Source organism: Mauremys reevesii, linkage group 5, assembly GCF_016161935.1.
Source record: "Mauremys reevesii isolate NIE-2019 linkage group 5, ASM1616193v1, whole genome shotgun sequence".
In the NCBI taxonomy this organism is placed as follows: Eukaryota; Metazoa; Chordata; order Testudines; family Geoemydidae; genus Mauremys; species Mauremys reevesii.
The window spans coordinates 41,506,853-41,521,817 of record NC_052627.1 but is presented as its reverse complement, the minus strand read 5'-3'; the positions used below and the strand labels follow the sequence as shown (position 1 = coordinate 41,521,817).

General features: G+C 43.2%; 1 protein-coding gene across 5 annotated transcripts in view; it reads right to left on the bottom strand.

Annotated features, from left to right (window-relative positions):
* The window catches only part of ADAD1 (adenosine deaminase domain containing 1), a 95,649-nt gene that overhangs the window by 61,141 nt on the left and 19,543 nt on the right, over positions 1-14,965 (bottom strand). For 2 of the 5 annotated variants that reach the window (XM_039541875.1, XM_039541874.1), the window contains exons 11-12: positions 9,130-9,262; positions 6,712-6,821 (exon numbers count right to left, since the gene is read on the bottom strand). In XM_039541875.1, the coding sequence (XP_039397809.1) occupies positions 6,712-6,821; positions 9,130-9,262 (243 nt within the window). Of the gene's footprint in view, positions 1-4,266; positions 6,822-9,129; positions 9,263-10,149; positions 10,232-14,965 lie in introns of those variants that run through there. The other 3 variants (XM_039541876.1, XM_039541878.1, XM_039541879.1) reach the window with 2 other exon arrangements.

The following is a 14,965-nucleotide window of genomic DNA, read 5'->3' as shown; positions in this document are numbered from 1 at the left end:
GACTCCTCTTCATTTGATTCCAAAAGGTCCTTAGAGTATTGGAATTCCTGTGGTACCAAGAAGGGATCTGTTACCAATCCAGTAGCTAAGGCCACGGTTACTGAAGCAGATAATACTGACGATGACGACTGCACTGTTCTCAGTGGTAGAAGATGACAGAACAAGGAGTAATGGTCTCAAGTTGCAGAGGGGGAGGTTTAGGTTGGACATTAGGAAAAACTTTTTCACTAGTAGGGTGGTGAAGAACTGGAATGGGTTACCTAGGGAGGTAGTGGAATCTCCTTCCTTAGAGGTTTTTAAGGTCAGGCTTGACAAAGCCCTGGTTGGGATGATTTAGTTGGGTTTGGTCCTGCTTTGAGCAGGGGGTTGGACTAGATGACCTCCTGAGGTCCCTTCCAACCCTGAGATTCTATGATTCTATGACTGCAGATGAAGATGATGTTGTTTGTTTGGTACCGGTGGATTTGATACCGTCAGAACCAGCAGCTAGATAACCCTGCTGTTGCTACTGATGCAGTTTAAGTGGCATAACAGTACCACTAGCTGGGCCAAACTTGATGGTGCCCTATGCTTGCTCTCCTTGCTGGTAGAGTGTATCAGGGCCCTATCAGAGCCATGTCTCGTCTCCTTGGAGCTGTGGGGCTTCATGGCAGAGTCCTTGGCCTCAACAATACCCTGACTGCACTATGGCCAGGAATGTAGTTTTTCTGAAGCTGGCTCCTTGGAGTGCAAGTCTTTCCAGAAGCCTCCACAATCTTCCCTTCCTTAGGGTAAGCTTGCCCCTCTGATTGAATCTGTCTGGGACAGATGTATGAGGACCAGTGGGGGTCTCCTTACTTGGTTGTGGTTGCAGGGTGTATTCCATCACAGTCTTGGCTTCATCTTCCTGTTCTTCCTTGCCCTAGACTTGAGGACCAAGCAGAAGTTACACTTCTGGGAAACATGGAACTGCCCCAAGCAATGGACACACTTAGAATGACTGTTGCTTATAGGAATAGCTCACTGGCAGGAGAGGCAGCATTTGAAGTCTGGCGAGCCTGGCATTCCCTGCCAGGAAAACAAGAGTCCTAGAGGGGGAAAAAAAAGAAGAGGAAAACAAAACAATCCATCACTACCTATACAAATTAACTATAGCTATCCTAACTACTACTAGACTGTATCTTAACACTAAGGGAAAAAATGGAAAGGCCAAGGCACGCTCAAGGCCCAGGCAGTTGAGAAGGAACTCAGGGCAGTTCACCCACACACCCCTATACAGCCTACTTAGAGCACATGTGCAAGCCAAATGTATACTTATAGCTGAAAATCTCCATCAAGGTCTCAAGAGGTGTATGCACACCTGAGCTGGACCATTCATAGGGGCTAGTATTACAGGGCTAAAAATGAATGCAGGACGAACTGGAGTTACAGGAGTCATTGAAGTATATTTTCAATGAGATCCAGGGACATTTGACAAAACAGCTTAAGATGAGACACTAAATCAGCGGTAACACATTGAAAGGAATAATTTAAACTCCTTGTACATGTTGCTAGCATCTAAATTAATTTTAATTGGCCAGAAAAGAGGTTTGGAGGAGCAAGACAAGAAGCAGGGTGCATTCTATACAATAGAAAGGCAGCAAATGTAAAAAAATAAAAATCTTATACACACAGCATGGTTAATGTGGAATGCTTTGCCAGAAGATGTCATTCAGGTCAACAGCTTGGTGGATTTGAGAGGATTATATTAGGTAAAATTAAAATTAGAAGTGATAAAGCCTCATGCTTCAGGGAATGAGCAAAACTATGACAGGAAGAAATCCCCCCCCAAGTGGCATATTCTACAATTACCCATTTTGGGGCTTCACACATTTCCTCTGAAGCAGCTGATACGAGGCACTATCAGATACAGCATTACTGAACTATACACACATCTCTGACATGATGTATTGGTCCTAGAGGGAAAACTGGTCAGACTTTCAGGATGTTGTACTCTCCTGTATGCAGAGACATTTGGATGTGATCTCAGAATGTCTAATTTTGCATTATATCTTGTGACTGGTTCCATGCCTCATTAAGATTTTTTGGAAGCATATTTTGTGAAAACACACTCGTGGGAAGATACTGACACATGGTACCTAAGAACATAAGAACATAAGAAAGGCCGTACTGGGTCAGACCAAAGGTCCATCTAGCCCAGTATCTGTCTACCGACAGTGGCCAATGCCAGGTGCCCCTGAGGGAGTGAACCTAACAGGCAATGATCAAGTGATCTCTCTCCTGCCATCCATCTCCATCCTCTGACGAACAGAGGCTAGGGACACCATTCTTACCCATCCTGGCTAATAGCCATTTATGGACTTAGCCACCATGAATTTATCCAGTCCCCTTTTAAACATTGTTATAGTCCTAGCCTTCACAACCTCCTCAGGTAAGGAGTTCCACAAGTTGACTGTGCGCTGCGTGAAGAAGAACTTCCTTTTATTTGTTTTACCTGTAGCCACTGGAGATATTTTTCTGTCAAAGATCACTAATATGAACCTTTGCTATAGTGTAAAGTTATGTCCCCAGCTATGCTTATTTTGATACTTAGATGAGCAATGCTCTGTTCATGGGCTCAAAAAGTTCTTGACTCATTTGAGTCATTTCCAGCACTCGGCAGGTTATGAATGGGTCTGTTTCTCTGGGCAGGACACTGATTAGAATGTTGTTCATGGATGGACATAAATGTGTATCTTGTGACTTGAGCTTGTTGCAACTACTTCCACGTGTTCTCGGTGCAGAAGGTAGACCAATGGAACCGATCTTTTACAGGAACTGCAAGCTCTCACACATAAATGCTCGTGTTATCTTTAGAGACACAAGGTGGGGAGGCCGTAGTTTTGGGACAACTTCTATTTTTGAGAGAGAAGCTTTTGAGCCACACAGAGCTTGTTTTCAGGTCTGGGAAAGGTACTCCAAGCATCACAGCTAAATGAAAGGTGGAACAGATTGTTTAGCATAAGTAGTTGGTCCCTTACAATATGTACTAACTACTCTGGAGTCAGAGGACAAAAAAAGGGGGTCAGTGGGTTATGAATTGTTGTAATAAGTCATAAATCCAGTGTCAGTCCATTATTTTTAGTGTTTACAAGTTCTGAATTTAAGCTCCCAGGCTCATCTTTTGAAAGTGTTGTGCTGGTTTCCTTTGAGGATGAGGGCTGATAGGTCAAATATAAGTGTTCACCCACAGGGTGTTTTTGTCTTTTAGAACACTCTGCTAGAGAAGCAGATCACATCATGGAACAGGCCACCTAAATACTGAATTTGCTTCAATACAGAAATAAAACCTGCTCCAATCGCATAACCCTAGTGGTCACCTACCACACCACCTTGTATGAGTTCCAGAGTATCATCAAAGAGCTACAACCCCTACTCAATATGGACCCAGTCCTGAAATAAATCTTTCCTGAACCTATTCTTCTGGTTTTCAAACAATCCTCCAAATCTTCAAGATCATCATCAGAAGCAAGCTCCCAAAGGACCAGGACACACCAACTCAAAGTGGTACCTATGAGTTTAAATTCATAACCTATTTACATAAGAGGAGCCCCAACCAACATATCTTTTCTCCTTCGCTGTCTCATTCTGATGGTACGAACCTGATTTTTATACCACTTGCTCCTTAAAAAGAATTAATTAACACCTCAGACTCTGGGGAAGCTGAATTTTATAAATACTGCACCTCTTAGATGTAGCTTGCTGTTCTGCAGTGCTTCTCTGATAGCAAAGCGGAGGCAGAGGGAGCCTGCTAGAAAGAGATGGCATCGCAGGGTTAAAGTCTCAGTGTTCTGGGGATTTCTCAGTGAGAGAGAGAGAAAGGAGCAAAAAGCTGAAATGAAGTGTCTACTTTTTATTAATTTTCATGAAGTGAAGTTATAAACAAAGTGGTGGGGAGAAACTGAACTGCCAAGTTATTCTGCTGCCAGAGGCAGAATTTCTGATGACCTGAGGTGAAGGGTATAAGCTTGGTCCTACAATGCCCATCAACAACACTGGAGAGCTTCCAGGTTTCAAAAGTGAGAAGCATTACCCATTACATGAAAAGAGAAGCTGGGTACTAGAAAAAACAGAAAAATCAGGGAAATGAAAAAAAAAGAAAAAAAAATTAATGACAAGTGCTGGTAGAGTAGTCCCACTTTCAACAATTGAGTATGGCCAGGAAGTTTTAATTCATTGATATTTCACTTCTGAAAATAAGCTTTTTATTTAAAACCATCTTCCCTACATCAAGAAAATAAACCCACATCTGATAGAAATCTTGGTTTTATTGAAGGTCCTACTGTTCATTTTACTCAACCACATACAAGCAGTTACTGGTATAAACACACACAAAAATGGAAAACAGGCTTTTGTTTTAGTATATCCCTCCTTCAACAAAAAGCTCAAACCCACTTTATAGCACTACACTTAGTGTACAAAATGAAACTGACTAAACACAAGTCCAGCTTTCATCATCTTGAGTGAAATACAAAAAGTCAAACAGCAAAATTAAGCTAATTGTTATTTTTTCAAGTATCATAACATTCTATAAAAACATAAAACAAGAGTAGGTATTTACCTCTAACACCCGTTTAAACTTTCTTTCTTGAAAACAAATTAGTATTACTACTGTAACTTAAGGAAAATATACCCATTCGGCAAACAGTTTTGCCACTGATGCTTTATATCTAGGGAATGAATTTGCTTAATAGACTCATAATGGAACACAGCATCTCTCACCCTTTTGTCACTATTTTGACTATACACCACCATGATACCACTGACCTAAAGTCACTGACATCCATTAGTAGCCTACAGAAATGAGTTGGAGGAATCATGCTAATTACTAGTAGAGAGCCCTATGTCAAAATACCGCACTACCATTTGCAACCTTGAAATTTCTATAGAGGCCAACAATGGAAAGATGATAAAAATACTGTAACTTTTTCTGAATATACAAAGTTTGAACTAACGTGATCCTAAAATATGCCCAGTCTTATCTCTATAGGTTTCCATTTAACAAGCTCTTTAATGAATGAGGGAAAATGTTTACTGCTGGTCTGGAACAGAACACCTAGTAATTGTTAAGAAATTGTTTATATGAAAGATATATTATATCGTATCATAGAAGAAAAAATTAGGGTGATAGGGAAGGAATACTTAAAGACAACAACAGCTTAATTGAGATTTTGATGTAAAAACAAATGTGATTTATGTATACTGTATGCATAGCAGTTTTACTATTTTGGTCTGGTTTCAGAAGACAATGTAACACATGGTCTGTAACCTCTGTGGCTTTTTTGAGGGAATAAAAACAGATATAGATTGATCAGAGAGAAAAACAGCTGCTGAGTCAAATTATAAAATTTTGCAGCTACTTGGTGTGGCACAATATTTTTATAAGACAAGATAGCCTGAATTGCAGTACTGCTTAAAACAACCATGAGGCTACTTAATGGAGCTACTTTAACGTTAATCTAGATAAATGAAAATTGTAGGGATCTCCTCTGTTCTGATAATTTGTCAATAAAATGTTAGAACAGGAAACAAGTAAACAAGAAAAATTTTATAATTTGACTCAGCAGCTGTTCTCTCTTTCTGATCAATGTGTCCCAGAACAGATCCCATTAAATTATATCATTCACTCACACTTACTTCACCAAGAAACTGAACACTGACTTTGAAGGAAGCTAATTCAGAACTTTTAGACACACCTTGGGTACAGGAAAAAGACCAAAGAGGGTTGTAAGCCCAGCCCTCAAAGGATGCAACCAAATTAGTAAGGCCCATTGTGGGCTTCAGAGAGCTAAATGAGAGGAAAGTACCAGGCCTATTTCCCACGTCAGGAGCAAAGCTCATTGTCAATGCAATATAGGGAAACTTTCACCATTACTTATGCAACACTTATTGTGGCTAAAGACTTCATTGTCCAACACTATCAATCGTGTACTTTTCCACTATTACTGAACTCACTGAAAGTTAGGAAGCTAAAATGCTTAACATTGATAAACACCAAAAGTATCATTTCTGAGAAGTAAAAGTTTGATATTAACAATACTGAAGTTTTACCTCTAAATATACAGAGTAAGCTTTTATTATCCTCCTGCACTGACTTGTATAATACAGTGTTCCACTGGCTAATCCTAAATTAAGGCATTCCAATGAAGACTGGTTTAAATTAACTCAAACAAAAGATGCATTAAGCCAGTATTAACAACCGTCACTTTTCATTAAGTTAGTATGATTGATTTCAGAGATCAAAATGTGTTTCACTCTTACAACTAAACCATAAAAGGACATTAATAGCATCCTCTGAAGAAAGCCAAATTTCACAGAAATTTCACTGAAGAAACATCTGTGAGAAGCAGGAAACATCAACATATAATCTGTGACATTCCAAATTTGACAGGAAAAATCTAAGGGTCTTTAGAGAACACCACAAAACAATACAGATAAGACTCTTTAATAGCAGCTTTGTGAGATTATCTAAAACAATCACTCATGTCTTGAGTAAGACTTGTTTGTTACAAGAGGTAGTCTAATATTTGTGTTTAAATTGACCATAGAAGTCTTTGAGCCATTCACATGTTATTGCTGTAAATGGCTCTGATTTGAAAGATTCAGACTACCAATATCCAAATATTTTACTCTCAAAATTAACTTTTTTATTTAAATAGGTGATAAAAACCAATATATCAGCTTAGTAGTTACATGCTGAACTGTTCAATATGCGGAGACTTCACAATCCATGATCCATAGCCATGCTGCTCTAGGTAGCTTTTCAGCAAATGTTTAGCTTCCTGGTACGGTGCTGACTTAATCTAAAGAGAAACAAAAGTTAAAAAAATGTTACAGATGGCCACAAGATTTGCCCTTTTTAATATATTGTGCCACTAGGGTATATTCCATAGCAAAACTTTATTTTGAAAGATGCCTGTGATGCCACTGTTCATTGAATGCGAAACAAGAAATATAGCAGATTGTGCAAAGGGAAAAACAGAATTTGACAGATTGTAAGAAACAGGGTATGCTTTTATGTACTGGAAAAGGAAATTTTTTTTTGTAAAATCAATTTCATGTTTATCAACATCAGTTTAATTACTCACTCTCTAAACTCATGCTAACAGTTAGCTATGAATCTAAAAACAGGTAAAATTATAGCTGTAGCTTTGACACTATTGAAAAGATTTAGTATAATATCTAAATTAACAATTATTATAGAAATAAAGTGTAGCCAACGCTGACAAAAGTGATCATAACATATGTTAGAAAAGCAAATTCTATGTGCACCTTCACGGAAGAAAGAGAAATATGTATCTTGTCTCAGTAAAAAAATAGAAAGGGCTAAGGTACAAAAATGGCTGAATGCCTGGAGAGCATAAACCTAACAGTCTGAAATGAGATTAGATATTCTGCTTCGCAGCATGTCTATGAACGAGCAAGCTTTCCCCAAGCAGCTTTACAGCAGGATAGGAATTTAATGTCAGTATGCTCCTCATTATGAGCAGTCTGTTTATTGCATAGGGGGGAGGAGGGAGACAGTTACCTTAGCATCACGGTTCCAAAATAATATAGCTAGTAAGAACAGCATTCTTTCTTCAATTAGTGCTCCCTCAGTGTTCTCAGCCCAAGGAACGCAAGATCATGCTCAGTCCCAAATTCTGATGTTGAATGATCACCTTCTTCCCCACTTCTGTTGATATCCCTTTCTCACCAGAGTATTTCCTGGGAGAACAGTGCTGTACTTACAAAAAGTAAGCCTCTCTCTAGTGCTAAGAGTGGAACGAAAGTCTGCAGAACTTTCCAATGTGAATATCAAGCTAGCCATTGTCAGGAATGGTTAGCAGCCATTTGTGGATGGAGATCAAATGTGAAAGTTTCAACCCAACAAAAGATATTTCTCAATTTGTAATCTTAAGGAACAGTTTTGTATGGACTTCCTAACATTAATCTGAATAATTCAAGTTCCAGCAACTATCAAGGTAATTTTGTAAGCCCTGCAGAATTTCAGTATAACTAACAGTTCATAGATTTCTGTTATGGGGTGTACTGGGCCCTCAGAGGTCCCCTGTTGGAGGCCTCGTGGTCCTACCACACCCTGCCCCAGAAGCAGCCAATCAGAAAATAACAGGCTCAGTTAAAGGGGCTGAGCAGATCAGTTCCTGGCTGGGACCAGACGGGATAAGACAGAAAGATTCTCCAGGCAAGGAGGCCTGGAGGAGACCCTGCACAAACAGGGAACAAGACAAATAGAACCCAAGGACTGTAACCTAAGGTAACAGGACTGAGTGGGAAGCAGCCAAGGAACAGCAGCAGCAACCAGGTACAGGAAACAGTACATGGTTGCTGTCTATAGGGTTCCTGGGTTGGGACCCAGAGTAATTAGCAGGTACAGGTCCCCCCACCAGGCACTGGAGCCGTGGCCTAAACCCCAGGGAGGAGATAAGACACTGGATTAAAAAGCCCAAGAAAGGGACTGGAAGTTATAAACCGGCCTAGGGATGGGGCTGAAGACCATGAAGTGGGCCAACCATTCATTGAACCTGTGTTACCCCGGAAGGGGACTCAAGTTAGGAAGTGACTTGGGTTGAGAGCTGGAAAACCACAGAATGGCTAAAGACAGTCTCTAGGGAGAAAGCCCTAGGGGAAGTGCTCTATAACAAGGCAGAGACAGATAAAGCTAGCCCAGAAAGGGTGGAATTTGAGCCCAGAGAAAGGACTGCAGATAATGACAAGGGGACAGTGATTAGCCCTGTTGGACCTTTGTTTCCCCAGAAGGGATTCCTTCATGCATGTTGATTGTGTTTGACTTGACCGGAGGGCTGGACCACTGAAGAACCATCTGACGTGGTTAACAGCTGGCAGGGGGCACCAGGAGCAGAGAGAGTGTGTGCAGGTTTGCACACAACTGATAGGAGGCACTTACGAGAAGTGATTGAAGTTGTGACGTGGGCCTCTTGCAAATACCCAATTTGCATGCCTTTGAGACAAGGTCATTACTGCTGTAAGAAATGCTCAACCACTCACATAACATCTCCAGCATACTAGAAATCTTTCTTTGCCACCTATCTGCACCATGAAAGTGACCATTAAAATGGCATTTACTGTTTTTCCTTTAACTAGTCTTACCTTTGCTTCATGATATGTACTAGCTTCAAGCAAATCGCTTCTTTTCGCTTCCTTGGAGACCAGTCTGAAACGATTTAACATTGCAGCCTTGCAAAGACGGCTTGCCATTGAAGTGCCACTTTTGAATGGTGAACTAAAGTTGACGGGTAAAAAAGCAATGAGACAAATTAAGAAATCAGTTATTCAATTCAGTTTTTATTTCCTCCAGCTACCACATTTGAAATTAAGATTATCTGTTTCAAACTACATAAGTGATATGTTCTCCACTTAAAGCAGAAATGAACAAAGATAATGGAATCAAGAAGTATAAACCTCCATAATTACAGCTACTGGAAGGTTGGCAAAATGTGATCAGAGATACCACTGGTTTTGGTCAAACTGTTGCATATACTCAGCCTCTTCAAGGTTGTATTGTGGATGGGAGATAAAGGGGAGAAAAGAGAGCCTTAATTTCAATAAAGGAGGACTACTTAATTTCATATTTTGGTGCTTCACTGACAATCTTGCTTCTTAAACTGTGTCTAATTGTAGGAAGGATGTGGTTAGTCTAGACTAATAGATTCTAAAGCAAGAAGGGACCACTATGATCATATAATCTAATCTTAACTCCAGCATAACATAGGTATAGGAGTTAATTCATGTTTGAACTACACTAGAGAATATCTTTAAGAACAATATCCACACAACAAACATTTTCAGTGATGGAGAATCCACCACAACCCTTGTACTGGAGCATAAGCTTTTGTGGGTGAATACCCACTTCGTCAGACCCATGGGTCTACTGACGAAGTGGGTATTCACCCACGAAAGCTTAGTGCTCCAATACGTTTGTTAGTCTGTAAGGTGCCACAGGACTCTCTGTTGCTTTTTACAGATCCAGACTAACACAGCTATCCCTGATACCCCACAACCCTTGGTAAATTGTCCCAATGATTAACTACCCTTCATGTTATAAATTGTGTCCTGTTTCCAATTTGAATTAGCATAGCTTCAACTTCCAGCCACTGGATCTTGTTATACCTTTTGTCTTTGGCAATCCCGCGGGCCAGATCCAAAGCGCTGATGGGACGGATTCGGCCCACGGACCGTAGTTTGCCCACCCCTATCATAGATAAAGGGAGAAAGAAGAAGGTTGCCCCCGGTTTGAATCAAAGTCTCATGGCAGTCTTTAAGTACCAGGTTGGGGGTTTTAATCTGGTGGCAAAGATTTCCCTAAACCCTTAATAAACTCAGGATGACACCAGCTGAGCAAATATGGAGAACCCTTCTACTGGGGGATGAAAAGCTGATACTGCAGCCAAATGGACCTCAACTGAGCTAACAGCCTAATTGTTTTATATCCACAGGTAATTCAGGAAGACAGAATTGCACAGTTCAGGCACAAGATGGAGGCAACACCACCAATGGAAGAAACTCACTTACAGAAATGGCACAGAAATACAGGTTAATTCCCTTATAGTGTTGAGTAAAAGATGGTTACTCACCTTTGTAACTGCTGTTCTTCAAGATGTTTTGCTCATATCCATTCCAATTAAGTGTGCGCGCACCGTGTGCATGATCGGAGAATTTTTACCCTAGCAACTCCCGGTGGGTCTGCCGTGGAGCCCCTGGAGTGGCGCCGGATATATATCCCAGCCAACCCAGCACCCCCTCAGTTCCTTCTTGCCGGCTACTCCGACAGAGGGGAAGGAGGGCGGGTTTGGAATGGATATGAGCAACACATCTCGAAGAACAACAGTTACAAAGGTGAGTAACCGTCTTTTCTTCTTCGAGTGCTTGCTCATATCGATTCCAATTCCATATCCCCCCACCTAGGCGGTGGGGTCGGAGTGAGATGTCGCTGAGTGCAGAACCACTGAATCAAATGCGGCATCGTCTCTAGACTGCTGAACTGACGCGTAGTGAGCGGCAAAGGTATGTACCAATGACCAAACGGCAGCTCTACAGGTCTCCTGTATTGTGACCCGGGCAAGGAAAGCGGCCGATGAGGCTTGAGACCTCGTGGAGTGGGTGGCGAGGTGCGGGGTCAGGACACCGGCCAAGTCGTAGCAAGCACAGATACAGGCCGTGATCCATGAGGAGATGCGTTGCGAGGAGACCGGTAGGCCTTCATCTGGTCAGTCACTGCAACGAAGAGTTGGGTCGTTTTCCTGAACGGCTTAGTACGCTTGATATAGAAGGCTAGAGCCCTACGAACGTCAAGGGAGTGCATACGTTGATCCTGCCGCGTAGTGTGCAGCTTCAGATAAAAGAACGGGAGTAAAATGTCCTGGTTCACATGAAAAGCTGATACCACCTTGGGGAAAAAAGGCAGGGTGGGGGCGAAGCTGCACCTTGTCTTTGTGGAAAACTGTATACAGCAGCTCAGACATGAGGGCTTTGATCTGGTCTGAATGCCTTACAGATCCTACATTTGTCAGCCTGGTGAGATTCCCCGACACACTTCAAACAAGAGTTGTGGGGGTTTCCCATTGGCATAGGCTTTGAACAGACTGAACATGATTTAAAACCCGGAGCCTTGGGCATGAGCCCGGCAGGCCGGGGGGGGGGGGGGAAGAGGGGGAGAAGGCAAAGGACCCCTTCCAACTCACTAAATATAATCACAAACCTAACACTATAACTAAAACAACTACTGCACTGTACTAACTATACAACTATAACAACTGGAACAACTATCTAAAACCGGAAGCAAAAGCTAGGGAGAGTGGAGGACAGCTATGCTGCGCTCCACAGTTCCAACGACCGTCACGGGTGGTAAGGAAGAACTGAGGGGGCGCTGGGTCGGCTGGGGTATATATCCAGCACCATTAAGGCACCACTCCAGGGGGCTCCACTGCCGACCCACTGGGTGTTGCTAGGGTAAAAATTCTCCAGCGATCGTGCACGTGGTGCATGCACACCTAATTGGAATCAATATGAGCAAGCACTAGAAGAACACCTTTTGCACTTCCACAGAGCAGGAGGATTCTAATCCAGCGAACCATCAAGGAAACATATCCCGAGGCAGAGTACCTTTAGGTTGAGGTGAAGCGCACAACCCCCATCCTGGGAGAGAAGGGATGGTCAGAAGCTTGAATGGTGAAGTGAGCTCTCCATCCCAAGAGTGATGCATCTGAGGTCATAGTTACTGATAGGGCTGGGTGACGGAAAGGAATGCCTGCACAGACATTGAGTGGATCTTTTCCCCAGTCTAGGGAGTTCTTTATTTGGAGAGAAATCGTCTCATGCCTTCCCAAAGTGCCTCTGGCTAGCAAACAGGTTGTTTTGAGCCAATCCTAGAAGCAGCAGAGGCATACCTTTTCATGATTGGTCACAAAAGTACAAACTACTAGAGGCTCCAGTTGCAGTTTTATAACGCTTGAGAACCAAGGTCTCCTCAGTCCATGAGCTACCAGTATTATCATTACCTGTTCTCATTTTATTTTCTGCACCACCTTCCTCAGTAACGAAGAGTGGAAACTTGTAAAATAGGCCCTGTGGCAATAAGGCAGCTGCTCCCATAGTTCTAGGGTCTGCCTCCTTTATGAAGTAATTGTCTCTTTGTGTTCATGTGATTTGTGAAGGAAGTGGATGAAGTGAGGCTGAACATCTGAAAAATGAGACTGAAAACATCCTGAATCAGGCACCTCTTGAGCTGCTGACTGTCTTCCTTTTGGTTCAGGTCCTCTTTGATGTGGAAAGGAGGAACTATTCTGCCTACTTCATTATTTTCATTGCTTCCATATGTAGTGTCAGACGCCTAGTCCCCTCTCTCTTGGTTTATATATGTGTCCATAGTCATATTGTCTGATGGAACCAGCATGTGGTTTCCTCCTAAGCTGGGCTGGAACCTTTGCAGAGCTAGCTTGACCACTCAGATCTACGAGGTTTATGCTGTGAGCCTTTTCCTCCCTGCTCAAGAGGCCCTGGAAGTTTGGGTCTCCAAGTGAGCTCTCTAGCCCTCCATGCTGACATTGGTTGCAAAGGTCTGGAAGGCAGATGGGAACAGCTTTACAGACATTATCGTGGGCTGATCACAACTGTAAGGAGTTGAACACCTCCGCTGGAACCAGTGTTCCCTCTAATTTTTCCCCACTCATGTGTGGAATGAATTTTGTTATGTGCACCAATACAGAGGTGATCATATCTGGCTGGGGGTGCAGGCTCTGGGTTGGGGCCAGGGATGAGGGACTCAGGGCTGTGGCAGAGGTTTGGGGTGAGGGGGAGGGCTCCAGCTGGGGGTGCAGGCTGATGGTCTGGGCTAAGACGGAGAGAGAGAGAGAGAGAGAGCGCGCGTGAGAACTCCCCTCAGCTCTCTCTCCCCACAGCAGCAGCACCTGGGAAAGAGAGCACCCCTCCCCTGGGCCAGGGCTGGGCTCAGGAAGGGGCACTGGGGCTGGATTTGGGGCCGCGCCGCCCTGGTTGGGTTCAGAGTAGGGGTGCTGCAGCAGGTCTGGCACGTGGCACAGTTGGGGCTGGGGGGCCGTGCCAGCTGTGGCAGGTTGGGGGCCGGGCTAAGTTGGGGCCAGGGGAAGGGCACCCCATACTAGCTGCTGCAAGTGCACGGGAGGGTTCCCTGAGCACCTGCGCGGCGCTAAATAGGGTGCTGCATGGCCATGCAGCTTATGGGGAACTTAGGTTGGAACCTGTACTTGATTTGCATGTTTTCCAGAGAGTGGTCCAACAACTTGAGTATGAAAGCTTGAAGACTTCTGAGGCGTCACTGTTTCCAAGGAGCAATTCCCTATGCACGACACCAGAAGTGCGAATAGTTGGAGGCATAGTGCTACAGTAGGCCTCTACAGTTCTGGAGCAAGAAAATAAATTCCTGGATGGAACCAGAGGACTTTCCTTGGCATTGATGAAGATCTGTGCTGAAGAAAATTCAAAGTCCAAGATGTGACCATTTCCACAGTTGACTGCAATGGAGCTCTGATCAGGATGTCATCCAGGAAGGGGAACAGGTGAGTCCTGAAATCTGAGCATGACTATTATCACTGCCACCATCTTTGCTGAGGACAGTCCTAAAGGGTGTGTTCAGTATTGACATTTCCTGCTGTAGTCGAACCTCAGAAGCCTGTGATGGCACAGTCTCATGGTGACACAGATATATGCATCCATTAGATCTACTGAAGTCAAGAAGTCTCATGTTCCCACCCCAAGACAGGGATGACACTGTAGAGGCCAGGGTTTCTATCTGAACCTTTGTTTTCTTCATCCACATGTTGAGTCTTTTGAAGTCAAGAAATGCTCTGATTCCCTCTGTGAACTTCTGTGCAATGAAGTAAAACCCAGAGAAGCTTTCTTCTGAGTGAACACACACTTTCACTCCCCGATGCAGACAATGATATATTTCTTTGTGGACCAGACTGTTTTACAGGGCTGTTGGAGCTGGGTGACTGGATGAGATGGGGTGGAGACTAGAGCTTGAGGAAGTATCTCCAGCTCACTATTTCCCAGACCCACTTATCTGTGGTTGATTAAAACCATTCCTCTAGGAAATGGGATATCCTACTTTGTAGCTTCAGCACTGGAGGGAGGCATATGCAATATTTGTCAAAGTGGATTGTGGGGGTAGGAATGGTGAAGTCCCTCTGGAATTCATCTCAGATGTGGATTCCACTGTTTTCCTTTGGGGAATTATTGTACCTTTGAGGACAAGAAGTGAATGTCTGAAGGCTGGAGTCTATTCTTTCCTGAGAGCCCTTATTGGGAAAGGGAGAGACTGTTTGGATTTTGCTGAATTGTCAGCCACCACCTTATCCAGCTTCTCCAAAAAAAGAGGGAGCCTGTAAACCTGTCCCAGCTTAGAGTGAGTATCTAGCTTCCAGAGTCAGAGCCAGAGGTGGCCCCTGGC